At 48.5% G+C, this 27,679-nt stretch overlaps 1 protein-coding gene across 1 annotated transcript in view; it reads left to right on the top strand.

The window, feature by feature from the left end:
* Positions 1 to 27,679, top strand: part of DNAH9 (dynein axonemal heavy chain 9) — a 204,454-nt gene that overhangs the window by 45,594 nt on the left and 131,181 nt on the right. Inside the window, exons 29-42 of the mRNA XM_086473546.1 lie at positions 982 to 1,138; positions 1,988 to 2,092; positions 4,768 to 4,925; positions 5,246 to 5,384; positions 6,657 to 6,944; positions 7,410 to 7,620; positions 9,914 to 10,041; positions 10,514 to 10,622; positions 11,311 to 11,458; positions 13,567 to 13,741; positions 19,062 to 19,235; positions 19,971 to 20,178; positions 24,562 to 24,727; positions 26,126 to 26,228. Of these exons, the coding sequence (XP_086329672.1) occupies positions 982 to 1,138; positions 1,988 to 2,092; positions 4,768 to 4,925; positions 5,246 to 5,384; positions 6,657 to 6,944; positions 7,410 to 7,620; positions 9,914 to 10,041; positions 10,514 to 10,622; positions 11,311 to 11,458; positions 13,567 to 13,741; positions 19,062 to 19,235; positions 19,971 to 20,178; positions 24,562 to 24,727; positions 26,126 to 26,228 (2,269 nt within the window). The remainder of the gene's footprint in view (positions 1 to 981; positions 1,139 to 1,987; positions 2,093 to 4,767; positions 4,926 to 5,245; positions 5,385 to 6,656; positions 6,945 to 7,409; positions 7,621 to 9,913; positions 10,042 to 10,513; positions 10,623 to 11,310; positions 11,459 to 13,566; positions 13,742 to 19,061; positions 19,236 to 19,970; positions 20,179 to 24,561; positions 24,728 to 26,125; positions 26,229 to 27,679) is intronic.

Genomic DNA, 27,679 nt, shown 5'->3' with positions numbered 1-27,679 from the left:
TCCAGTGGCAGAGCTCTAACTCTCACCTGCTTTGTGATTTGGTGATGGTACCCTGTGGGGTATCTGTCCCTTAGATCCCGTGGTGGGATTCAGCTCACAGATTAAGACACTCACTTGTGGGTGTCTGCCTGTGCACAAGATGTCCACGTGCCATAGAGCTGGTGAATCTAGAAAGCTTTCATCCTGTCCCAAAATAGGCATCTACCACTTGGTTCAGTTGTCTCAATGGGGACAGCTAGGGTGACTTGAGATAATGAGATACTCTGCGGTGTCCCACCTGGCTTCCAGCTGCCAATCCAGAAGCATGCAAGTCTCCTGTGGACCCCTTGTCATATCTTTCCACCCAATGTGATATTTCAGTAGCTAGGAGCATCTCAAGTGGCTCTAGTCACCCATGTTAATCAGCTGAGCCAAGCCCCCGTGCATTATCAGGTTTTGTTGGCTGTACAGCTCTGTGGCTCATACAAGGAGTATAGACACCTACCTGTGGGCACCTCCATGGTGTCCGTCATCAGCATGATGGAGAAGTTCTGTGGCTTGCTGCAGCATTGAGTGGGAACTCATAGGCCATCTGAGCAGGTTTCAGTTAGTGTTGAGGAATGGGGTCCTTTGGGCTGAAGGGCACTGGAAAGCAGGAGGAAGGTCTTTCAGAAAAGCTGAGCTTTTCTCGTGCTTTCTGGGACAGACCTAGTGTCAGTGTGTGGTGTGAGGATCCAAAGAAAGCATAACCTGGATGTAAGAGGTTGGGCCAGCCCCAGTGGAAGATGAGTATCTCTTGGAGAAAACAGAGCTGAGCAGTGGCGGTAATTAATGCCCAAGAGGACTTTCAGCTTAGACATGTACCCCGCTCATGTACAGCTCTTCCGAAAAGAGGCTCTCCCAAGTGCATTGCTCTTGTGCCATTTCTCTGTAGCCCAGCAGTGACCTGTTGAACCGAGTCTCAGTCTCTTGCCTTTTTTCCTTCGTGGTTCCCTGTGAAAGGTGTTACATCACCCTGACCCAGTCGCTGCATCTGACCATGAGCGGAGCACCCGCGGGCCCTGCAGGCACTGGCAAGACAGAGACTACGAAAGATTTGGGGCGAGCCCTGGGCATCATGGTGTACGTGTTTAACTGCTCCGAGCAGATGGACTACAAGGTACTGCTCCCACCTCAGCCACAGTGCTGACGCGTGGGGCTAGGGATGCTCAGGGCCCGATAAAACGTGCAGGATGAAAGTAATCCAGCTGAGATCCCTTTGATCCGTCACCTCTCCTCAAATCCCTGCTACGTTCCTTTCTGCTGAACACCTTTTTCTCCTCCTCCCTTTTAATCTCTAAGACTTACATAAGGTTCTTCAGGAGGCAGAGACCCAAACTGTCCTCTCTGCCTCGTTATGCCTTTCCCTTCCCTTCTGCAGTTAGATTCCATGTGAAATGCTTCAAAAATTGTGGCCTGTTTAGTTGAGCCCAAGGCTGTGCTAATACTTCTACCCTGGTAGTTTCTTCTTGGCACACTTGCAAGCTGGCAGGCCTTGGAATGGGAAGGGACCTGTCCTGGTTTTCTCAGGATCCTCTCCCAGAATAAAGCCAAAACAGGCTGAACCTTCAGCTGCTGCAGAATGCTGAACTGTTGGTTGAGTCTTGCTCTCCACCCGTCTGGCACAGTACTGTGATTTTGGTAGCCTTGGATCATATTTTATTCAGCTTATGGGCTCTCCCAGGAAGCTGGGCCGTCAGTAATTCAGCACAGGTGACCTTTAAATGAAGCTAGTGCACAAATATATCAAGAAAGTGCAATTAGCAAATCAAGTGGCAAACTGTGCAGAGCTATAAATATTATAATTGAGTTGTGCCTGCTGTTTCCATGCACTTTTCTAAATACCCACAATAGACTGTAAATCTCTATAAATAAATAGGCTGGGAAATAAAATCCATTTTTTGCTGGAGCTGATTCCATTTGTGATTTCACTCTTGTAATTTTTTTTTATTTTTTTTTTTTTTTTTAGTCTTGTGGGAATATTTACAAAGGCCTTTCCCAGACGGGAGCCTGGGGCTGTTTTGATGAATTTAACAGGATCTCAGTCGAGGTCCTTTCTGTGGTTGCTGTACAGGTAAGTGGAGAAACGCTCATAAATAAATAGAACAAGGCAGAGCCATGCTGCAGCCTTTGGAGCAAGGGTAAGTATGGAAAGTGCATGTTGCTGGTTTCGGTTCTGCGTGTAGGCAGGTGAGGGATTACATCCCAAGATTAATCCCATGATTACCACAGCACTGACAGGACGTAGCAGTGATGTGCTGCAAACACTTTTATCTCTTCTGTTCTTCCCCTAGTTACAGCATTTGTGTTGAGGCAATTCTTTATTGCATCTTCTCCCACATCTGTATACACGATGGCACCTATTCCTCCTGAGGAAGACACTCATGTCATCAATGTGCTGTGAGATATCTGAGGTGCATCATTTTAGGAAGGAGAGCGGCCTTGACATATGGCTACTGAACCTGCCCTGTAGGGAAAAATTGTCCCAGAGGAGCATGGTGGCATTTGGGGCAGATCCATGGCCTGCTGGACTTTTGGAGGTTACCTGCTGCCTCCGGTCAGGCACAGCTTGAGTGTCATATTTACCTGTCACCAAGACTGCGCAGTCATCTTTCCTTTCTTCTGTTTTGATAGGGATGTAGATTTAATTTCAGTGTCTGTAGTGAGATCTCTGTGAAACGGCTCTGGAGGGTATTCCAGGCCAAGTGACGTGATTTCTCGGAGGAATGCAGGCAGCCCCGTGGGTGCAGTGCGGTGCTCCTGAAAGGCAGTGTCAGCTGGGTGGCACTCGGTAACTGGAACTCGCAGCAGACCTGCAGCCCTTGCTTATGTGCTTGCCTTGGATACCCTGGTAGCATGGGATTAAAGCTAGGAGAAAGCTGCTTGAGCTGTGCCCGGCTATGCATAGGTGTTTTCCCTGTAGAATGATTTCCCATCTCCTTCTCCTGCTACCTCTCCTGGTCCTTGTTTTGAAGGAGAGCTGTGTCTGGATGTTGTCCAGATGCTAAATCACATTGGTATCCTCTGAAAATGCCAGGTAAATCCCACTACCAGGGCAGTCTGGGCAGAGGGTGGGTGTTCAACTGCACTGTCCAGGCTGAGACAGTTCTGACACGAGCAGAACCTAAAGGTTTGAGCCTTAGGAGACTTCAGTGCTGAAAACCGAGGTGCCAAAGTGTCTAAGGTCTTCTAGAGCCAAGTGTCAGCTGAGTGCAGGATTTAAAATTCCAATGTCTGACTGAGGTACTGATTTCTTCCTAGACCCCCTTTTGGACTCAGTATTGCAGAAGGAAAGAGCTAAAGCCCAGAAGTTTCTATACTTTTGTTAATGTTTCAGTCAAAGACATTGTTCTGAACACCTCCACGAACTCATCACTCTTCTCATCTCTCTTTCACTTGTAATTGGTACCTTACGTGACATCCCAAAGAAGCCCCAGGCGGGTACAGGAGTTTATGTATCGTTCCCTCTCAATTTCTCTTCCGTCAGGTTCTAGTTTAAAGTTGTCATTGAAAAAAGTCTTTGAGGATCTTAAAATAAAAAGGGAAGCTGAACAAAAGAAGCCCAGATATGACTCAACTGCTAATGATTCCCTCGCTCCTGGCTGGAGCACAGCATCTGAAGAAAGCAGCACGGCTGTCATTCCATCATCGTGTCTCCTGGCTGCTATTAGGAGTGTAACCATGGCGATGTTTAATTGGCTGTCTTAGTCATGCAGCTAATGTCGATATGGTTCCTTACAGAGAAAAATTCGATTAACTTGCTTAACTTTAAGATGGCAAACAACAATAAGGTTAGAGTAGTGAATACAGAGAGATTTCTCCCTTGCTGAAGTGCTGTTTGCAGAAAGGTGATCTAGCTTTAATAAACTTACTCTATTTGGAAGGTGAGGAATGAGAAGAACAAAGCTGCCATCAGGCAAATATGAAAGACAATATAATATTAGTTAGTAAAGGTGTTAGGGGAGGTCTTACAGCTTCTGCCTTGTGGGTTTTGTTTTAAATTAATATCTGATGTCCCGAAACCTTTACAAGTGATATCAAGAGATCAGTTTGCAATCAAGCTGAGGCCAAGTTTATTGGTAAATGCTGCTCCTCTTCTGGGCCTAGTCAAGGAACAGAGCAGGCACAGCAGGGTTGTGGGCTGTCATGAAGAGCAGTGGTGTGTGGGGAGAGGTGAAGAGGGATGGAGGGGATCAGGGGCTCGTATTGTGTTAGACTCTTGGGACTGCATTTGGATGTTGGCTGTGTTGTGGATACCTGGACAGTTCTGGATCTTGTCTCACAAATCTGGCCTCCTGCTACCTCAGGAAGCTAAAAGAGATGACTTAGCTTTTGGTGGTATTTTTTCTGTGAGATGTGCTGAAATGTGCCCCACAGGTGATGTCAAAAGTCAAGGTGAGACACAGGCAGCTTTGGGGATGATTCCTGCTCCTGAACTGACCTTCCTGCAACGTCCATCGTTGTTGTACAGAGAAAGGGTGCAAATTCTTGCAACTCCATTGCAGCTTGACTGCCCCATCTCTTCAGCTCTCCCTTCTGCTTTGTCAGACTATGATTCTGATGAGAAATTGATATTGCTTTACTTGATTTACTCCAAACAGTGTATAAAGCTTTATATGGTCAGTAAAGAACAAAACAGTGATAAGCCCCATTCGTCATGGAGCCAAGCGTAAGGAAGGCAGCACTGTTGTCTGCTGTGTTTTTCATAACTGAACACAAGTACAATAATAATGCTGTCTTGGCTCCTAGGTGAAGAGTGTGCAGGATGCAATACGGGAGAAGAAGAAATCCTTCAATTTTCTTGGAGAAAACATTAACTTAGTACCCTCAGTAGGCATTTTCATCACCATGAACCCTGGTTATGCAGGGCGAACCGAGCTACCTGAGAATTTAAAAGCTCTCTTCAGGTGAGTCCAGGTCAGGGTTTGTGATCTGTATTATAAGACTGGCAGAAACTGTCTTTTGGAACATCTAGGCTTAACTTAATTTCCTTGGGGAATTCACTTGCATTGGGGATTCGCCTGTAGGTTTGGCCTCGCGCAACAAGCCTGGGTCTGGGAATGCACAGGCAGGGCAAGGAGCTCTGTACCTTGCGGTAGGAATGGCAGAATGTGACCTAGCTCAGAGGAGAAGACCCGGAAGATAAAGGTGCAAATCCATTCCCCCTAAGACCTTTAGTCAAGAAATACTTACTTGTTCTGCAATCTTTTCTTGCCTGCCGTTTCAGGCCATGTGCGATGGTTGTGCCAGACTTTGAGCTGATCTGTGAAATTATGTTGGTGGCCGAGGGATTCATTGAGGCCCGAGCGTTAGCCAGGAAGTTCATTACTCTCTACCAACTCTGCAAAGAGCTCCTGTCCAAGCAGGTGAGCCCATTTCTGTGGTTGGATGTTACCATGAAGCCTGTTGATCTCCAAAATCAGCAAGAGCATGGCACTCTGCTGCTCAGCTCCATGGTTGAAGTTTCACAGTTTTTCTTTAGTGAATGCATATGCACTAGCTACTGGGAGAAGAGAAGGTTCGTGATCATCAGAGCAATGAAATTTTCAAACTGTTTTACTGGAGGATCTGCAGAGACAAAAGCACTAGACCAGCTGCATTAGTAGGAGTGATTTTTTTCATCGGCATCAAATTCCACCGTGTTTGAGGCAGCACTCAGTGACCCTTTGCTTTCTAGTCTCTTGGTTCCCATTGAATCACCTGCCTGCAAGGGTTTTATAATGTCTTTCCCTCTCTGAGTTCAGTCTAACAGTTCCCTATGTCTTGTCAGGTGTTGACCAAGTAGGGTCACTTCCAGTGTAAATCTCTAATGAATCAGATTTGTCATCATTTGCATAAATCACTTGTCATCATTTGCATAAATCAAAGCTGTGTCCAGAGGAGAGCTGAATCAGGACTCCAGATGGAAAACCTGATCTTGGCTGTGCCAGCATGAGGGTGGGTGGGAGGTGCCTTGTCACAGAAACTTTGTGCTATGTCTTGGAGGTCTTGATAGAAGCCACGGCCTCCCAAACAAAGCAGTCAGCCATCCAGCTGTGCTCTCATTAACAGAGCAGAAATATAAAGAGTTGCTTGTTGGCTTAAGAATTCCCCTCATGCCTTTTTGTGGTCCTTTTTCAGCAATGTCCTTACTGGCCGCTGTTTGGTGGGCTGCCTCTGGGAAAAAACATAGCTGGTAATCTTGTGATGGGCAGGATGGAGAAACCTGGGTATTTGGGGCCTCATAATGGACTAGAAGTCTTTCACCTTGGTAGCTCCTGCAGATTCAGGGGTCTGACTGGCCTTGCTTTAGCTGCTTTATGATTTAGGTGAACCAAATTCCTTAAGCCTCCAGAGTTCAAGTCCTGCTGCTGTCTTACTGCCAACTCTAAGTCCACGTGATGTTACGAACAACAGAATTATTTGACTTTTTGATACTGTCCCTGATTAGAATCTCACCTGCTGAAATGGAAATCAGGTAACTGAGGCTGGTGGAGGTCTCCAGCCACAATGCAGATAACAGATTTGGATGTATTTCCATTGCTGACTTGTCTGGCAGTGGGGAGCTGCTGTTTCTTCCCCCTGCATGGTGGTGTACTCTCTAAGCATAAGCTCACCCCACTTTTTTATTTTTTTTTCCCCCCTCCCCCGCTGTGTAGGATCACTATGACTGGGGCTTGCGTGCTATCAAGTCAGTGCTAGTTGTCGCTGGCTCTCTCAAACGAGATGACCCAGAGCGACCTGAGGACCAGGTTCTGATGCGCTCCCTTCGTGACTTCAACATCCCCAAGATTGTGACTGATGACGTGCCCGTGTTTATGGGGCTGATTGGGGATCTTTTCCCTGCGCTGGATGTGCCTCGGAAGCGTGACTTGAATTTTGAGTCGTTTGTGAGGCAGGCTGTGCTGGACCTCCAGCTGCAGGCTGAGGACAACTTTGTGCTCAAAGTAAGACCAAGTGATCTTCTGCTGTACCTACATCACCATCAAATCATTTGGGTTTTCTCAACCATCTTTGCTTCTACAAAGAGGGCTCTGAACAATATTCTCCCTGCAGGCCGACCTTGTTGGAAGACAGTCAAATATGCTGGGTCTGGTGCAGTTGCACCTGCCCCTAAAGCCAGCACTGGCTCAGTCTCTGGGTTTACAAAGGGGCTAACTCTTGTAGGCTCATTGAAGTGTGGCCCCTGGAGAGCAGAGCCTCATCAGCTGATGGCTGTCAGATGCCAACAGTGCTGGAGGTTTGTCTGCAGGCTGAGGATTTCACCCAGCATGATTAGAGGGGCTAGACCAAACTCAATGTCAAACCTGCTTGTGTGTCTGGGTCACATCTTTCTAAAGAAGAGGCCCAGTGGGAGCTAGACCTGAACTTCAGTTTGGCATCTTTGTCTAAAATTTGGCTGTTTTTCTCAGGTGGTGCAGCTGGAGGAGCTGCTGACGGTCCGGCACTCTGTCTTCGTGGTGGGTAACGCAGGCACGGGCAAATCGCAGGTGATGAGATCCCTGAACAAGACTTACCAGATAATGAAGCGACGTCCTGTCTGGACAGACCTCAACCCCAAGGCAGTCACCAATGACGAGCTTTTTGGCATCATTAACCCAGCAACACGAGAATGGAAAGATGGTAAAAATGTCTTTTCATATCTGAATCTGTAGCTAAAGAAGGATATTTTTGATGAACTTCCTGAGCAACAGCAGGACGACTGGTTCTTTGCATTCAGGTCTGAAAGCCCAGGTGCTTGTCTGCTGCTCACAGGCACGTGACAGTTTGTTGTTGAAAAGATACATAGAATGTTTAACTTCTTGCTCTTTAGATGGGAAGTATAGCGTAAACCTCTTTATCCTATTGCCATAAGAACATTTATCATGTCCGTTAATACCGACACTTCACAATTCCTAAATGAGGCAGGCAGTTTTTTGGGGTTGGCGGGACCGGTGACGGAAGAGAGTTCCCTCTTGCCCTGTTGATGTGCTCTGGGGCCCCCCAAAATATGCCATTCTAGGGTTCCATAGCTGGTGGCATACATGCAGCGGCCTTAAAGTGGTGTTTTTCCACTAATATTGCTGCTTGATCTCTGTAGTACACCGACATTTGCCAGTCTATTGATCCTGATTGCTCCTGAGGAAAATAAGAACATTTAAAACTTGCTGAAAGATTACAGAAATCTGGAGTGAAAATCTTAGGTTGTGACTAATATGTAAAGGCAGCTTTAATTTACGTGTATGGCTGGTTTGGGAGGCGTGGGGAAGGTAAGGGAAGACATTGCTGTAAATCATTCTCGGCCAGAAGTCCAGCAGGAGATGAGCTACCGCCCACCTCCCCTGGCCCCCACAACAGACCCCTCCGTACCCCCTGCTTTGCTCCAGTGCCAGGGTTAACTTCTCTTTAACTGTAATTAGGGACCCTAAATCAAGATGACAGAGGGAAGTACGGGATGCAGCCTGAATTCTGCAGACCGGCTGCAGCAGTTACTGCAGGTGGAGGACTGCGGGTGGCACTGAACAGCGGGAGGGACATTTTACAGGTGGCTGTCCAGTGGCTTCTAGCCTGTCACCTTTCAGGGGACCTTAAGGGACTCCTCCCTGAGGTTTCAAGGCAGATATTCTCTGCATTAACCATTCCTCACATTTTGTTTCTTGTTGTCAAAGACCAGCAAGGCAATCTTCACCTCAGCTTTACAAGAGGTGATGTGTTCCCTTATGGATCCGCCCCTTCTTTTCCTCTTTCCATTTTTATCCTGTCATTCCTTTCATTATCAGGAGTTGAAAAGGTTACACATGTTAGGACCTAAAAGGTCCCACAATGGAATCCTAAAAGTGTTCTTTGTAGAACCAAAATCTTCTTTTAAATCCCAAGGCTGCTCCGTGGTGTGGGTACACAAGGTTAGGAGAGAGACACTTTTCTCTCTGCTGCTGCCGTGGTGTATGTGAGGGAAGCACTGATGCTCTGAGACAGTAGCTATTTCTGATATTAATGATGGTGGAGCCGTTTCCAAGGCATGTGTCCAACATATGAGGAACTGAGTCAAGGCAGAGCCAGTGAAGTGTTGTTTTTTTTTCACCCCAGTCTCAGAAGCAGATACCTGTTTCAGGTGAGCTGTTCGGCATTTGTTGTGCACAAGTTTTGTCTTCAGTCATATAATGCTACTGGCTGTTTCTGACCTGGATCACAAAGAAATAGCTTGTCCTGGAGAAAAAAAAAGTGTTATTGTCACAATTCACCAGAAGAGAGGATGTTTTTAATGTTTCCTTGATGTTTTTTCATGAAGACCAGCGTTTCCCTAGGTATTTTCACATGTAGAGGAGAGCAGTAGTTTTGTGGAGTTTTCATCTGCTCTGCAGTACTGCTGCTCTATTCCCAGCCTTCTTGCTCTTCTTAACATTCATTATTTACTCCCCTCGAGACACCGTATCCTCTCTGTCTCCTTGATTTTACTGACATTTTGTTCTGTCATTCAATGTCATTCTGTGCTTGTTCTCCCCTCAATCTCACTAAAGCCGTGACCCAGTGTTTAATGCATCTTGATTTCCCTGATATACTTCTAGCCACAAAAAAACATTTGTAAGAATTTCCAAGGCATATTCAGATGGTTTTCTCTGCATTGTGTAATTCATGCCTTCTTTTGCCTCTGAGTATCTGCTCTCCACTTTTCTTATCCCTTATGATTCTTGCTGGGGATAAAACTCATGTATACGTCTGCAGTCATTTTCAGTGGTGGTAACTGATAATGGTTTTTTCCTTCAAAGCAGACTAGACCCATATTGTGGTATAGTAATATGTCTGTACAGATGCACAGAGTTTTGAATGCTTAAGAAGAAAGCGTTAATTCGGATGATTTTTAGTAAGTCGCTAGAGAAAACTGTTAGAGCAGGTGGCAACTCCAGTGTTCATCAACATAATGCTGTCGCCTTCCCAGGACTGTTTTCATCAATCATGCGAGAGCTGGCCAACATCACACATGATGGTCCCAAGTGGATTGTACTAGATGGAGATATTGATCCGATGTGGATTGAATCTCTTAATACTGTGATGGATGATAATAAGGTAATGAATATAAGGTAAATAAGCAGGTATTCCTTGACTACGTGGTGTGATTCAGCCTAGGAGAAATGCAGATACTGAAATAACACCTCCTAGAATAATGCAATTGTGTTTCTTCAGATGTACCAGACAAAATTGCATAAACAAAGTGGTGCATGAGGGAAATAGCTCAAAGCATGCTTTCATTGGAATTTCTCTTTCTTGGAGAGCCAGGCAAATGTCCTGATCATAACTTCAGACCCTTTAAAAGCAGAGCGCAGTCGTAATCTACACTTTTTCCCCACCTTAAGGGAGTGATGTTGATTATGGTTTGTGGAAGAGAGAAAGATCAGTTCTACTACCTGTTAGAAATCAGCTGCTTTGCCTCAAGGAACTGGGCTGACAGCAACCAAGCTCTTTGGTTCAAAGTGCTGAATGCTTTTCATTCTTATTCCTGGGGGAGGTGTTAGTCTGTCTGTCTGTCTGCCACATGCAGGTGCTGACCCTGGCAAGCAATGAGAGAATCCCTCTGAACCCAACAATGCGGCTGGTCTTTGAGATCAGCCACCTGCGCACAGCCACCCCAGCCACCGTCTCCAGAGCAGGTGAGTCCTGGCCTCAGCTTCACACTGGGATTTTACATGGACCAAGTAGGATCTATTACCATTAACCAGTCTTTTGTAGACAACTTGGTCCCTCTTGAAAGTTCCCAACCTGGGATTACAGCTGCCTTTTGGGGGACAGCATGGGTTCCTGAAGCACATGGACAAACTGAGGATCCTGACCCCAAATCTACATGGGGAGCTGTCCTTATGTTGGAGGTTTACACACAGCTCTCTGTTGATGGGTGATCAAGGGTTCAACATTGCCAAGAGAGTGCTCCTGCTGTACAAAGCCCTGTATGGACTTAGTGAGGAAAGGGAGAATCTCTATCCCAAAGAGCTCCTTATCTTCTGGAGAAGTGCATGAAGTATGGGAGAAGGGAATGAAGGTGTCCCCTAGTTCTACACATAGGGAAATGGTGCCCAGAGCAATAGCAAGACTCAGGCAAGACCATGTTCTGAATTTGGGGCAGGGTCATGAAAGGTGACCTGGCTTCCTGAGCTAAGTCTCTTCACTGTGAATGTTTCTGCTCTGCGGTAGGGCAGGAGTATGGGGTAGGTAATGGGGCACCCAGGTGTATTCGGCAGGGTTTCAGTTGTGTGAAAGCAGCTGAGAAATTCTGCTGGAGGAAAGGAAGAGTCTCTGCTGTGTCCTTACTATATGATGTTCTCTCTTACCTTGGGCCTAAAGGGATCCTGTACATCAACCCATCAGATCTGGGCTGGAACGCCCCAGTGAGCAGCTGGATTGACAGGCGAGAGATCCAGTCTGAAAGAGCGAATCTGACCATCTTGTTTGATAAGTACCTGCCGATTTGCCTGGACACCCTCAGAACAAGGTACCGTCTGAAGAGTGATTGCGTCTCCACTGGCAAGGGCAGGGGGACACTTGCTGCTTTCCAGAACAGCTGTGCTGCTCTGGGGTCGTGCTGCATGTGGCATGGGTGGCTGGTTTCCTCCTTGCCCCTGAGAGCCCTGAGCATCGTTGGCTTAAGCTCAGAGCAATAAAGGGGCAAAGTCTTGTTGGTCGGATCTGATTTTCATCTGGCTTTCATCAGATTTTGATTTGATTGTTCCTGTACTTCCTGTACCAGTTCTGTATCTCTTGGAAAGTAAATCCAGGAGATCCTAAAGAGAAAGTCCTTTCAGTCTTTCAGTCTCCTGATGTGTCAGGCTAGACCTAATTTCACTCCACCATTCCTTTTCTGTAGAGCAGATTTTAGACCACTGCTGAAGGAAAGTTTTTAGTATGCAGTATGGGAAGTGGAAAGAGCAGATCCTCTTTTATCCTCTCTCCGTTTCTTTTCCTTCCCCTCGGTGGTGAGAAAGAAGACAGTGTTTGGGGGAGAGGGTGAGATTGCTCTACAGGCAGTTCTCTCTTGAATTTTTCCTGATGCATTTGAACAAAATTAAGTCAGTCTGTGTGGGCATCCAGCCTGGGTGCGTTTCCTGGTTGGACAGCAATCCGGTGAACATGAAGAACTCAGGTATTTGGAAGGGCCGTGGTGCTCCTTGGCTTGAGTTAGCTTCAAACTGGTGTCCACAAAGTCATGCGGTTCTTGCTTATCATGATAACATGATGTGAGAGAACAGTCTTACTCATACTGTGGTGAGAACTGGCCAAAGTAGAGTCCCAACAAACTTAAGTACAGGAGCTTCTCCCATCCTCTGCTAGTAGAGTTGCACCCTCATTTACGGAGAGGAGAGGAGAGGGAGAGGAGAGGAGAGGGAGAGGAGAGGAGAGGGAGAGGAGAGGGAGAGGAGAGGAGAGGAGAGGAGAGGAGAGGAGAGGAGAGGAGAGGAGAGGAGAGGAGAGGAGAGGAGAGGAGAGGAGAGGAGAGGAGAGGAGAGGAGAGGAGAGGAGAGGAGAGGAGAGGAGAGGAGAGGAGAGGAGAGGAGAGGAGAGGAGAGGAGAGGAGAGGAGAGGAGAGGAGAGGAGAGGAGAGGAGAGGAGAGGAGAGGAGAGGAGAGGAGAGGAGAGGAGAGGAGAGGAGAGGAGAGGAGAGGAGAGGAGAGGAGAGGAGAGGAGAGGAGAGGAGAGGAGAGGAGAGGAGAGGAGAGGAGAGGAGAGGAGAGGAGAGGAGAGGAGAGGAGAGGAGAGGAGAGGAGAGGAGAGGAGAGGAGAGGAGAGGAGAGGAGAGGAGAGGAGAGGAGAGGAGAGGAGAGGAGAGGAGAGGAGAGGAGAGGAGAGGAGAGGAGAGGAGAGGAGAGGTAAAATTGGGCGTGGGAGTTGTCAGCCACGATGGGGGTGTGTCAGAACGACTGCGTTAGTGAAAGCAGTGGTGTTTGGAAGCAGGAATTAGGCCTCTTACTAGGGAGCTGCTCCCTGGGTGACCAAGCTGGTTACAGCTGTTGGCAGCAAAGTCCGTTGGACATTTCGTACTGTATTTGCTGAACATTGCGTCAGACCGTGAAATCCATGGGATTAGCTGCAGGCAGCTCTGAGCTGAGTATTTTGGTAGCTTGCTTAATTCAGAAATTGTAGAACCAACCTTTCAAATAGCTATAATTACTTTACGGAGGACTTCAGTGCTGCTACAATATTAGTTTGGAATTCTGTAAGTGTAGCTTAAATGAATGTAAAATGGCAAGATGAAAGGTTTTATTTTATTACTCCTCTATTTGACCGCTTTTGAACTCATCATGTTCACAGGAAATCATTGCCTTTAGCAAGTCTTCCTTTTTACTTCTTTCAAGAGGATCAAAGTTTTAAAATGCTTGAAACTTCTGATTACTGTTATTACTTGTACATGTGCCGGTGCCAGCAGGTCCGAGGAAGAGAATGGGTGTTCGCTTTATTGCTGTACCAGGGAATAAGACATGCACTGCTGACAAGTAAAATGCTAATATTCTGAAAAAGCATTTCTAGGCTTGCCTTCCTGACTTGTGAGCGACTGTGTTGCTGGACCCAATTATATTTCCCGTGCTTTCAATTTCCATTGCTTAGATTTAAGAAGATTATTCCCATTCCTGAGCAGAGTATGGTTCAGATGTTGTGCTGCCTCCTCGAATGCCTCCTCACAGAGGAGAACACACCTCCCGACTGTCCCAAGGAGCTTTATGAGCTTTACTTTGTCTTTGCTGCTGTCTGGGCCTTTGGTGGATCCATGTTTCTAGACCAGGTAAGAAAGAAGATGCCACTTCAGCATCTTTTACAGAGGCCTTTTTGTTTGTTTGTTTATTTTTATGCTTTCCAAAACATAATGTTATATCAGTAGTGCTGTTTTCCTGGGGCTCTCATATAGGTGATGATAAACTAGAAACTTGAACACAGCAATTCCTTTCACAAAAGACCTTATTATCCACCAGAGGAGAACAGCTGAGGGGTCAAGTGATAAATGCAGAGGGGTGTTTGCTTATGCAGACACATTTCACTGGGGAGAAACATTAGGTTAATTTATAGAGGCTTGTGGATGTGCATAACGTGATCAATTAAGACCGACTTATCAGATGAATATGTCAGTGGAGCAGTCTTTCAGCCATCTGACTGCGCAGGTAGACCTTGCACTATATAACACAAACCAACCAGTGCTTTGTCACCACTGGCTTTTATTAAACGTAAGTGGATGTGAAGACACTTTGTCTGTCCTCAATTTCTGATAGTGGTAGATAAGAAAGAGGGGTGGTCAGCAGGTGTTGTGGTTTGAGCCCACCCAACTGGCTCCACAAGCCCCACACAGCCGCTCGCTCACCCCTACCCCATCCCCTGAGGGAAGTGAAGGAGCAAATGCAGCCAAAAGGGCTTGAGGGTCGAGACCCAGGACAGGGAGGGCTCACCCAACAGTTACGGTCACGGGCAAAAGTCAGACTCAACCTGGGGATAACAACATATATTTAGTACAAACAACCACCACCACCACCAAGGAGAACGAGAGATACAACCAGGTCTTAAATACAGCACATCTTCCCCCCTGACACCCCTCTGCTCTTCCCGGGCTCAGCTCTGCTCCCTCTTCCCCCCAGCAGCGCAGGGGGCAGCAATGGGGGTCACAGTCCGTCCGGCACAAGGGGTCTCTGCTGCTCCTTCCCCCGCAGGCAGAGGGGCCCTCGCAGCCCTCCCCTGCCCCACCGCGGGGTCCCTCTCCCGGCAGACCTGCCCCCGCCAACCGCCCCAACACGAGTCCTTCCCACGGGGCCGCAGCTCCCCAACCCGCCCCAGCGCGGGGCCCTCCCGGGGCTGCCGCCCTCCCACCGACGGGCGGCTCCAGCGCGGCCGCAGTCGCGGCTGCTCCGGGCCCGGTCCCTGCTCCTCCGGCCCGGGGCCCTCCGCGGGCTGCAGGGCGACCTCTGGGCCACGCTGGGCTCCAGGGGCTGCAGGGGCTCAGCCGCCATCCTAACCGCGGGCCGCAGGGGAACCTCTGCTCCGGCACAGCCCCCCCTCTCCTTCCTCACTGACCGGGGTGTCCGCAGGGCTGGCTCTCTCCCATCCACCTTCACTCACCAACACACACAGAACAGAGAGAAACAATCAACAGCTTCTTTCACTCTTTCAATAGTTATTCGCAGAGGCGCCATTGGTCTGGCCTTACCCAGAGGTGGATCCAAAATTGGAGCCAGAGGATCTTCTCAAAGCCTCTTACAGGAGCCACCTCTGTAGCCCCCTCCCCCACTACCAAAACTGTGCCCAAACCCCGCCAGACACCAAACCACCACAGCAGGGCAGGGTGGGCTTTGGGGATTATGCCCTTCCACTTCAGTGGAAGTAGGCAGTGGTTCTACTCTTTGAAATACTCTTTGCTGAGAGCGTGCTGTCCAGGTTGAAGCTGATGGTTGTAGGCACTCAGCTTGAGCTCCTCTCCGGGCAGCCAGCTGTTGGGTGGTCTCTGGCATGAGCTGCTGGGCTCAGTCAAGCTGTTGGTGGATGGATGTCCACACCCAAGACTGTAATGCTGGAGGGCACAATCTACAGGCCAAGGTCTTCTTGGGCCAGGAGGATTAATCAGGCCGTAGTTCATTAGTGATGCCTCTGACGTTCAAAGTGTGAGATGCGGAGGAAGACAGGGCGCTACTCTCTGTGCTTCCTACAATGCATCTATCCTATGGATTAACTGCAGCTGTCAGCCTCTGAATCCATCAGCTTGCATTGAGACAATGTGAGTCTGCTCTCTTGCATGGTGATATTATTATTATAAGACAGTTTTCTCAAGGTTAGCATTTGATACTGCACATTTTCAGCCCCCTTTCATGTCCTGGTCCTTAAAAGATGGGAGAAGCAGACATTTCCAGCTGGGCTGAAACACAGCAGCTTTGGTGGGAGCTGAAGCATGTGAACAACATGGATCTTGGGAAGGATCTTCTCCAGGCTTGCCTTGGGGAAGAAGGGTTGGGCTGCTGCCTCTGACCTTGCTGTTCACTGTCTCTCCCTGATGTCTTGTGCACAGAAGAGACGAAATGGGCATTTCCTTTCGCCCTCGTGACCCGTTCTGCCCCATTTCGTGGCTGCATGGATCAGCTTGGCACAGCAGGCTGTCTCTTGATTTCCAAGTAGTTGGAAAAGCTACTGCTGTTTTACAACTTCCAACTGTTAACAGTAATAATGGACAAGAAGACCATGGCTGTGTGTCAGAGCCCTACTGCCAGCACTGCTGACATTGGGGCCACCCTTGTCTCTGTTCCATGGTTTCGTGCCTGTGCCTGCAGATGGCTTTCCACCCTCTGTTGGCATTGCTGTTTCCAGATTGATGGCTGTGCAAGCTGGAGATTTTGATGTGACTGGTTCAGAGGCAGACAGGAGAAACCTGAGACACTCGTAGAGGTGTCTAAGAGCTTGTGTGGCACCTGAAGACCTAGATTTTGAGTACCAGGTTTTCAGCAAGTGGCACAGGGAGCCATGTGGGTAGCTGCAAATCCTGCACGTGGTCCTACATTTTGTATCTGCTGGAGCTGCTCACTCTGGTTCTGCCCAGTCTGTGCTGGGAACCTGTCAGGTGGTTACATCTCCTGGTCAGGGGATACCTCTTCCCCAGGTCTAAACCATGTTGTCCTGATGCATGGGTCTGCCTAGTGACAGGACACTGCTGTTGGGGGCTCGGAGATCCATATCTTGCATCAAACTCTGTGTTGTGCGGAGTAAGAGGGAGGTCTCCCATGGACCAGACACAGGAGATCCTTCCCCAGCTCCAGTGGAGGCACTGCCATTTTCAGAGGCTGCTCAAGTGCTCACAGGGGTCTCTTGTGGTTTTTTCCATGTGTTTCAATGCTAGACCAACAACATCTGCTGGACTCTCCACGTTTGCTTCATGCCAAGGAGCAGATAATTCAGGAAGTGATAAACAACAGAGCTCAAGCTCACTTGGTGCCATCGTACCTTGTGGCCATTGAATGACCCGTGAGAGATGAGCTTTCTTGATCCTTGTGGAGGACTTAACCCTCCATCTCCTATGTGCCAGCTGGGAAATACTGAGCCTTAGTGTTGTCAGTGCAGGGTGACTTAAAAAAACCTGACACAGCAAAGCCTGGGAAGCACTGCTTGTCCTTGCTTCAGCAGTACAAGCTGTTGTCTAATTATAGGAACTTATAGCCCTTCGAGCAAGTTGCCTGGAGGGTGGTCGTGTGGCAGATGGACACTGCACCGTGGCAGAGTCAGTCCCTGGCATCGCTGGCTTTGCTGCCTGCTGGCTGCCTGGCTGCCCAGGCAGGGGTGGCCTTGGTGCAGCACACTCTTGCTGGGCGGCTGGGCGGGTTGCAGGAGGAGCTGGGCTGCACGGGCACACCATCCTCTGGGAGGAGGTTTGACTTTGAGGCTGGGCTGTGCATCGCTGCTTGTGATGCTCTGTAAATGTCAGAGACGAGAGTGCGAGCAGAGAGCAGTCCGAGCGAGGGGGAGCCTGGTGAAAAATGATCCAATATAAAATCTGTTTATTGGTCTCCATTGAAGGTGCCCTTCATGCTGACCTTTTTCTGCCGAAATGTCAGGAGAAACAGTCTGGAAGTCTTCCCGCTACTCTGTGCTTGTTGGTGGGTAGCGGGGCCCCTGTACAAAACCAGATGATGGATTTGCCATTTCCAGGCTCTGAAATTAGCGGAAATCCATATGGGGTTTTTATTAAGGAAGCAGTTTGAGTTCAACACTGTTCTGGCAACAGAGCTGGAGCTGGAGCGGCTCCACTTATCTGCTGGGTTAGGGAGGGCGGGCAGCCCATCCCAACGCAGCTGCAGGCAGTTTGCCTGCGCGGGGGTAAGGGCACCCCTGTGAGAAAGCTTTTAGCAGTGATGCATGTCCTTCTGCGCTGCAGGCTGCTCTGCTGCCAGCGTCAAGGAGTTACAACAACAGGAGAATGGAGAATTACGGTTATTCTGCCTCTCGGAATAGCACGAGACTGCAAAATCGTGGATACTAATAATGTGTTTTTCAAATCCTCTGGTCTTTTGATGGATGGTGGCTCAGGAGGCTTTACAGAGGACATGGTTCGGTTCAGCTTCAAACCCAGGTTTCCTGATGGAGGCTGAGCAGTCTACAGGCAACGTGTTGGTGGTCCCTCCTGGGCTTCTGGTCTGGGAAAGCACATCAAATGGCTGTGGGGAGGAAAGACCTGCAGATGCTCCAGGAAGAAACTGTGCTGTTAAAACTGGCTAAATTATGCATCCAGTATTTCATAGACATCTTTTTAAGGGCATTTTTCCCCTCCTTCCTCCACCCACTTCACCCCAGGGCAGAAGGCTGTAGTCCCCATTGTCTGCATGGGAAGGCGTTCAGTGACTGGCCTGATGTCATATAGGAGAGCTGCAACAGGGGAGGGGACTACACACGTTTTGCAAGTCCTGACCCAGCATCTGAAGTAAAACTGTCACCCCAGCTCCTGAAAAACTTCAGATGCTCCAAAATCTCCATGCATAGGAAGATATAGTGGGGAAAGGCAGGAAAGTGAGTGCTTCCAGGGTGATATGGCAGTGCAGAACCACAGCAGAGACAAAGTGGCAAAGTCCCTCTCTGGTGCTTTGGTGCACTGGTGTCTGCAATCCTGCTTCTCCAAAAGATTGTGGCTTGGAAAGAGGCCAGGAGACAACAACTAAATATTAATAGAGTGGTGTGATTTATGTGGAAAGGTTTTAGTATGCATGCTTTCACTAACCATGACTACAGATGTAGATGGATGTTGTGTCCTTGTCTGTTGGAAGAAGTAGGCACTAAGAATCAATCAAGCAGTCTCTTTAGTCATAGGCACGTATTTCTCTATTTCAAATTGATCCATCTATCCAATCTCAGACATACCAAGAGTGATCAACACAGAGGATGAATTATCTGGGTGAATAAATAGGAGTGATGAGAAGAAATGGAGAAAATGAAAAATTAGGCTTAATAATAGGAAAAAGGATAGATCGTTATGCTGTGGAATATATTTTAAGGACTAATCCCACTCTGGTGGCCCGGGATAGATAACATTCTCAATCACTAATGAATTTCTCCAGATTAGCATATTCTCTCTACTTTTTATCTTGCAGCTTGTGGACTACAGAGTGGAGTTCAGCAAGTGGTGGGTGGCAGAATTCAAGACTATCAAGTTTCCCTCTCAGGGCACAGTCTTTGACTTTTACATAGATCCAGAAACAAAGAAGTTTGAGCCTTGGTCTAAACTTATTCCTCAGTTTGAATTCGATCCAGAAGTGCCACTACAGGTATGTGAACCTTGCGTGGTTTTGTCTGAGAGGAGTACATGCATTTTGGTGACTCTACGCAGGCATTTCAATCAAGTCTCATTAAAGGTCGAGCACTTCACAATGAAGATGCTGTTCTTTATGAGGTACGACTAAATTACCCATCTTGCTTTGCTGTGCTTTGACTGTGAATACACCTCCACCCTCCGTCTTCCAAACATGAGGGTTGTACATGAGGGGCAGGGACAGAACCACTCCAGTGACCCAGAAGCTGGTGTGCCCAGGGTGCAGGATGTCCTGCAGAGAAAAGCAGGATGTGAGACAATGTAGTGACAAAGCCCCTGAGATACCGTGTCGTTGTTCTGCGTGCCTGAAAATAGAGATGTTTTTATGATTTGGACAAAAAATGAGTTTCTGTGGGTAGTGAATTGCATTTGCCAGCTACGCTTTTCTTTCCTTTTAGAAGTGCCACGGTGAGCAGATGACTTGTAAAAATTGTTACCATTTTAGCAAAACGTGTGTTTGTGGGAAGATCCAGATGCTGCTCCCAGCATCCAGCTGTCAAGGTTTCATCTGCACAGACAGTTTGATTTTAATGGTTGGCAGCCGTGTATTTTCCCCTTCCTAGTGCAGTCTAGAAACTGGGGTCACCTCACTCATTCCTGGCTCTCCCAATTATACTTCTCCCCCCCTGAACATGGCTGTGGGGTTGTGGTGGGGATGGGGACACTGACCTGCTTGTTATGCCCCTCTCAGGCTTGCCTGGTGCCCACCACTGAGACGGTCCGTGTGCGGTACTTCATGGACAGGCTCCTGGAGCACCAACACCCGGTGATGCTGGTGGGCAATGCTGGCACGGGGAAGTCTGTGCTGGTGTGGGACAAGCTCTCGTCACTGGACACGGATGCGTATGTGGTGAAGAAGGTCCCATTTAACTATTACACCACCTCTGCCGTGCTGCAAGGTAAGGCAAAGGCTGAGGCACAGGACTTGTGCCTGACAGGTTACCGACTGCCTGGGGTGTCCAGCGGGGTTCGGAGCGGGGTGTGCACTGTGGTGCTCAGGGGGAGACCTGTGGATGAGCTGCCCACGTCGTTTGCGGGCACTGCACTGACACCCACGGGCTCTTAAAGCTCACTCTGAAACTCTCAGGTCAGCGACCTCCTGGTTTTGCAGAAGATGATGTTTTCCAACATGCGGCTTTGAGTTCTGCACGCCGTGACTCCGTTTCAGGGCTGTGCCAAAGCAGATGCTTAAATCTGCTGCTGTTTTGTACAGCACACAGCTTGTACTTGACTCGAGGTATGTCTTTAATATGCTTGAATTTAAGCCCATGCTGAATAGGATGGGTTTCTTGGCTAGGATCCAAACTCTCCTCAGGGTGCGATGGTGGGAATTGCATCCCAATTAGCAGCGATGATGGTGCTAATGGATAATTGCTGGCTGTAAGCCAAGGCTGCAGGTTCCTGGTGCTGTCCTCTGTGTCCTGCCGCAGCCCAGTGTGCTCCCATGGAGCAGGTCCCACATCCCCACCTCTCCAGGGGGCACAGGGCTTGCTGACCCTGGGGGTCTCAGAGCTCCAGGGAGTTACTGCCCTGGAGAAGTTCATAAGAATGCCATCGATGAGGATTTTGGCCCATCAGCGAAAAAAAGTTTGAGACCAAGATAAGGTCAGTTTTGCTGTGTAGTCTTTTCAGAGATGAAAAGAAAGGAGAGAATTCTTGAAAAGTAGCTCATTTTGGAGCGGTGTTTTCACTTTGAGGTGACTTAAAGGGAGATAAAATAATTTTTTTACATGTATGTATTAAAAAGGAATTAAAAACCTGGTTTGTTTTGCGTTGAGTAGCAGCTGTGAGTCACTGTAAAACAAAATGCTTCCTTTATGTAGCTTGGTTTCAACCAAATGTCCTGAAATCCTTTTACTCCCCGAGTCCTATACGGGACCACCGTCTGTGAAGCATCGGTGAGACCAAGGTTTTAACCTTCACCGTCTGGGTTGTTCCTGGGCAATGGTAGTCGGTGGGGACATGCTCCCAGCCCAGATCGATGTTGAAGGCAGCGAACGTCTGGGGCTTTGTCCGTGCTCTGCCAGGCTCCGAACACCACGGACGTTTTAAGAAGGGAGTCAGAGCTTAAAGCTGCCTTCTGGGCCTGATCCACTTGCAGAGGGGTGACAGCACAGGCTCAGCCCATGCTGTGTAACCAGGGGCCATGTTGTGGGGTCTCATCAGCTTTCTGGAGAAGTTTGGAGGGTTTCTGGTCTTGCTGACGCCCCCCTTCGCGGGGTCTCCTACCCGTACCGAGCAGCCCTGCAGGATGGTGCCTGTGCCTCTGCCCACAGTGTGAATGCAAATTATTTGGGTTACATCTCCTTCAAGGAAAAAAAAAAGAGTAAAATCTCCCCTTTTGGACAGTCTTGCAGCCCTGGGCGGTGTGATGCTTGGAGCCCCCCTTTCCCCCTCCCAGGTGCCCCTTTTCCTTTGCTCCTTGTGTGAGGTCTCTGTGAGATGCCCTTGAGCTGGGAAATGGGCTGAGCTGTCTGTCTGTCTGTCTGTCTGCCCAGCTGCTTGGGTGGGGGGATGTGTGCTCAGTTATCTCCCTCTGGATGGGTGAGTGTGTGCAGGTGTTGAGATTCTTACCGGCAGACCTGGCAGCGCATCCCTATTTACTCTGGCCATGAGCTATGGGCTGAGACGGCGACTTTCTCCCGCTGCGGAGAGGAGCAAGTCATCTTGCTTGTGGATGAAGATGTGGCTGTGAGATTTGCGTTGGGAAACATGATTTATACTGCTTGGCCTCGTTCCCTACTGCTCATTTTTTAGAGTTAATTTGTCCCTTTTTGTGTTGTTTGTCAGATGGCTGCTTTTTTTCTTCCCCCAGCAGGCACCCTCTAAAATTTGTAAAACATAAATACAAAACAGGTTTGGATTTTTAGGTTTTTTTTTCACTTAAAAAAGAGCCTAACCTGAAAGCCATTATTTTTTTAGAGAAGGTGCCTGTTGATGCAGAGGTTTCTGAGGTGCAGAGCATAGGTATGTGGATCGACCCATTCTTGCAGGCCCTGTGGCTTACAGAGGTGCCATGTGTGCAGGGGTTAAAAGGAGCCAGACACTCTCTCTGTCCAAGCCTGAAGACAGTTCTGGGATTTTCTTTAGTGTACCGTGACAGAATATCACTTTCTCTGGCATTTGCTGTGCTCTCAGCCCATTGCCCTGGACCTCCAGTCTGCTGCTCTCTCTGCTTCGTGCCCTCTTGGACCTCTGCTCGTCCTTGCTCCTCTGATGTAGACCTGGATTCCTCGCTGGTACCATTCAGCATCTTTCCACTCCAGATCTGCCTTTAGAAAATTGCAATAACTGTTGTTTCTTTGTGTTTGGGGTTGTTCCCCCCCCCCACCTTGATCAACAGCCAGCAGGCAAGAGGAGTCGAATTTAAGTCTCGTTTGCAGTGACTTTCTTTCAGGTGGTAATGTGAGTATGTCAGGATCTCAGCGGCAGAGACATGGACCCTTCGTTATTATCATGAGAAACAGCTTTGAATTAAAATGCAACTTTCACGAACATGTCACTTCATCCCCAGTAATTGCATTTCAGTGTGATGAATCTTCTGCATACTTGTTTAACCTCAAAAAGGGCTGATTTTATACGTTAATTAAGGACTAATTAAATTTAAATTAAATGCTTATTTGAAACACTTAATTTAACTTGCTACCAGAAATTTCAAATACTGGGGTTTTGTTTAAGGGGGAGAGGGACTCCACTGAGGAAAGATTCATCACTTTTCTTAGCACAATTCACTCCTTTGTGCAGCAACTGTCTATGACACGAAATCAGCTGAATTTTGAGTAGTGGGAGAGATAAGCTGCCTGCAATGCACTGAAGCAGTGAAAAAACCCTGGTGTTTTAAAAGAATTGTGGTCTGAAAAAACCAGAATATAAATCTTCCTTAATAACTGTTGCATATGATAACGAATGGCTTAAGTGTACATTTTCACAAGGAGATTTTTATAGAAATTCCCAGTCCCATTTACATTTGCCCATCTTCCCCAATTACAAAGAATTACTGCTTGCCATGCTGCTCTACAGCACCTTACAGGTCTGTTGACAGCTCAAAACTGTGTAAATGAAACAATTCCATCTTCAGGAGAACAGATTGCCCCCGAGACTGAGGATGCTCTCCCAGCAAGCACATGACAGCAAACCCATCCCAGGATCTGGGCAGAGGATTGCTGCTTCTGGTTGCTTTTCCACTTACTGAGTCAGTGAAGGTTGCTTGGGTTGAAATCAAAGGAACCAATAACCTATAAAACATTATGTGCAGCAATGTGGGGTGATTTTTATTAAATATGAGCCCAGCATTATAAATATTCCCCACATTTTATAATCCAGCTTAACCTTCTGCTAAAAGAAATTAAAATCTTCCAAAGATTTGAAATGAGAAACTTTTCTCCTCATGCTTTCCTTTGCTCACAAACGACCCTACTTAAAACTAGGTGGCAATTTGACAGCTTATGGAATTGACTGTTGTCACATCATCTAGAGGTTTGGGCTGGGGAGGGGCTCGGGGAACTTGTGGGTGTTTTGTGCCTTTAAATTAAAAAAATATTATTTTGATTGTGCTGAAGGTGTCCAGGAATTTGGCCCCAAAATCATCTCTTCTGTCTAACGGAGGTAAAAAATGCACTTGCATTCACAAAATCAGCTTTGCTCATGGGCTTCTGTGCCCACAGCATCTCCCTCGTTCCTTCCCAGTGCCCAGCCTCTAATGCCCGTGTGAATGGTGCGGTCGCTGTATCGCTGGGGCAGGCAGCAGAGGATATTCACTGCTTTGTTGTACAGATCAGAATAACCTCAGCAAACAAGATTTAGGTAAAAAAATTACACAGAAGGGATTCAAAAGGCTTTATCTTTCATGAAAACCTTTTGTTTGCTCTGAAGTATATCTGTTTTGTAGCAGACTGTTAGTCTGCTGTATTTTGTTTGAAAGGAGGAATTGAGAGCTTTCCAATTTGGGTCGAGTCAGCCCAAAAAGCTGCCCAAGGGTCCCTGCCAGCCCCACACAGGGCTCACAGCTGCTCTATAGCTGCAGGTAGGGGACAGCCCCCATCCTGCTGGTGAGCAGCATCCTGTGCAGAGACCAAGTCTTCCTCCCCAAAAAGCAATACGCAGCCCAGATGCCACCTGGGGGGGGGGCCAGGGGCTTCCCCCTCTGCTGTGAGATGCGTCCTGCCTGTGCTGTGCGTAGCTCGGCTCCTCCTTGGGCTGCGGTAGCTGCACACAGCATGGCACTGAGCTGGGTGGAGAAGGTGTTGATGTCATGCAGCAGTTGCTCCTCTGCCTCCCTACAGGTGTGCTTGAGAAGCCTCTGGATAAAAAGGCTGGCAGAAATTATGGCCCTCCAGGTACCAAGAAGCTTGTGTACTTCATTGATGATCTGAACATGCCTGAAGTGGACGCTTATGGGACGGTGCAGCCCCATACCCTGATCAGGCAGCACCTGGACTACGGACACTGGTAAGAGACTGGTTGGGCTTGGTCATCTTGTTCAGCTCCAGTGTTGAGGATGGGGTTTGAGATGAAGTTAAAGTGTGGACGCCTCTTCCCATCCCATGTTTGCCATCGCATCCTCCTGGGCTGGGCTGCAGCTTGCTGGGAGGCTCTCAACGAACCGAGCATTGTGCACCCTTGGGGTTTCCCCTGTCCCCAGCAAACGAATTCACTTGCTCATAGCCTGCTTGAGAGGAGCTTTGCTCTGCTCTTGTTGTGGCTTGTGACTCTGGTCCCAGTGCAAACCCTGAGAGGGGAGAGCGATGCTCGGCCTTGAGGTCCTGTAGTGCTGAGAGGAGAGGAAGGCCATGGATTTGGCCTCAGCTGGGATGAGCTGCCCCTGCTGTGAGCACCTGATACTGTTTTCAGTCAGGCAGCAGCAAACAAGTATATTCATAGAATAATTTATAGAATAATTTGGGTTGGAAGGGACCTTTAGAGGTCCTTTTCCAGGCAGACATAATTTGAAGAAAAACAGTGACAGTGTTTTGGAAGGGGATTGGTGCATTTTACAGCGTAGCCAGCAGTGCTGTGTGGGACAGAGATATTTGCAGTTCTCCCTGCATGGAATACAGGGCAGGGACTCGTAGCAATTTCCAGTCATTTCAGGTACGGGCATGCCTGAGCTTGGCCAAAATCTTCCCAAGTATGGAGACAATGGAGCGGAGGCAGAAATTTGGGGCTGTGGATGTCGGGGAAGTCAGGCAGAAAAAGGGCTCTGCTTGTTGCATGGGAGGCACGGGGGGACACAGCATACTGTGTGTCCCCTCCCAGGCACGTCCAGGCTTTCTGCCTGCACTCTCAGCCGTGCCTGCCGGCGTGTTGCACACCTGATGCTCCCTCTCACACCCCAGTGGGGCTGCAGCTCGCCCCAGGGATGGTGAGGAGTGAGATGGGCAAAGCTTGCTGCTACCCTTGGGCTGCCCTGGCCCCAGCAGTAACCCTGCTGGCTCTGCTCCTGGGGCTGCACGCCTGGCTCCATCAGCAGGCTCCCCATCCTTCCCACGCAGGCAGCTGCCTCTGTCCCAGGTTGGTTCAAACCAGAGGCACTCACGCAGTTTTCTACAATTTCCATGCAAGTGACGAGTACAACCTGAGAGCTTTGCCCGGTGCTTGTTACCAGCTGATAAAAATACTAGCTACAAGCTGTTGAAGCTGAAGGATTTCCACCAAGAGCAGGACTTGGGTGTGCCAGGCCATGTACAGGTGTCCATGTCCATGTCCCCCTGCCTTGGCGAGATGCGGAATTTGACCCACCTGCAAACACGCGGACATTGGCACCCTGTGGACATGTGCTGAGGGAGAGGCAGCGGCCGTTGCTCGCAGGCTGTGGGCACCATTCCACTGCTTTCGTTTCGCCCAAAGGTACGACAGGACCAAGCTGTCGCTGAAGGAGATCACAAATGTGCAGTACGTGTCGTGCATGAACCCGACTGCAGGGAGTTTCACCATCAACCCTCGCCTGCAGGTAAAGCCCTGTGCAATGGGAGGCACACTGATGGTTTTATTTTTGGGTGGATTATTTAAGCATGATGCTAGAGGAAAACCACTGGGAGATCCTGCTGTCATTTTATCAGTAGAAATGGCATGAATCTGTCTAGTGACTGTAAATCCTTATGGTGAAGCAGCAGACTTGCTCCTTTATTCTCTTGTTTGTTTTTCCTCACATTCTGCTACTCAGTCAGAGGAAGAAGTCACAAATTGCCAGCCAGCTTAACACCTTCTGGTTCATACAGGCATGTTTTGCCTTCACTTAGCTAATATTTACCTCTGGAACATAGTTCATTAAAGCCTTTTGGTTCCTAAAATTTCCTGATGGAGCTGGTGGTATATTCTCCTTAAAAAGAGGGGTGGAGGGGAAACCCAAAGAAAACCAAAAAAAAAACCCCCAACCCAATACAGTGCAACTGCTGATGGTAACAGAAGTATAGATTTGGGATGAGATCTTAAACCTCAGGCCCTGGTTTTTGGGAGCTGTGAGGCTCAACCTGGGTCATAGAGCTGGTTATTACCAGCTCTGATATTACTTACCCTTTCTCCAAGCCATGAGGCTGCGGTGGCAGAGCCTGGTCAGAGGCAGCCAGGCTGCTCCCTGTGCCCACAGGTCAAAACCACTGAGCAGATCCTGTTGGCATCCGAGTGGGACAAATGGCAGCCAGAGGGACGTTGTCCTCCCAGCTGCATGGCAGCTGTTTGCCATGCTGAAGGATGAAGCTCGGCACTCGAGCAATAGTGAAGAAATACCCTGAGAAATGGGTGCCCACGCAAGAGCAGCTGTCATTCAGTGGGGCAGCTGCCGCAGGGACAGACCCTGCTCGTAGCTTTACCGGGAGGGACCTGTCAGCTGTTGAGGAACCTGCAGAGTGGGGAACAAAATGAATTCTTTCATGGAGAAACCTCATGACCAGAGTCAGCCCAGGCCCTTGCTCCTCTTGAGAGAGCTGTGAGGTTAAAATGAAGCGTGCCGTGGCCACAGATGGGCATCTCCTCTGTCTTTGCAAGTTCCAAATCAATAAAGGAGTCTTCTGGGAGGTGGCACCTTCCAGGGGCTGTTTCTAACAGACAGCGACTGGGCTTCATTAGAGGGTGGTAGGACCTTCAGAACCCTTCAGCTCTTCAATGGATTGAACTTCCAGCATAGCAGTTGTGAAATGCAGTTGAAACCCCCTTGTTTAGCGAGCAGAATGATGTCACTTGCACACTGTCCTCTACTGGGAAATTGGAAGAGGGAAATAGCCTTGTTCAGGTGGACTGCAAGTCAGAGAATCGTAGAGCATCCCAGGTTCAAACAGACATCGAAAGATCAGCTGGTCCAGCCTTTCATGGGAAAGGGAGCCTGGATGAGATTATCTAGCACTGTGTCTGATCACATCAAGTCCCCGAGGGCATTTTGCTTGGTAGGTTGTTGCCCATCGCTCT

Source organism: Leptosomus discolor, chromosome 15 (assembly GCF_034619465.1).
Source record: "Leptosomus discolor isolate bLepDis1 chromosome 15, bLepDis1.hap2, whole genome shotgun sequence".
In the NCBI taxonomy this organism is placed as follows: Eukaryota; Metazoa; Chordata; class Aves; order Leptosomiformes; family Leptosomidae; genus Leptosomus; species Leptosomus discolor.
This window is presented reverse-complemented; position numbering and strand designations above follow the sequence as displayed.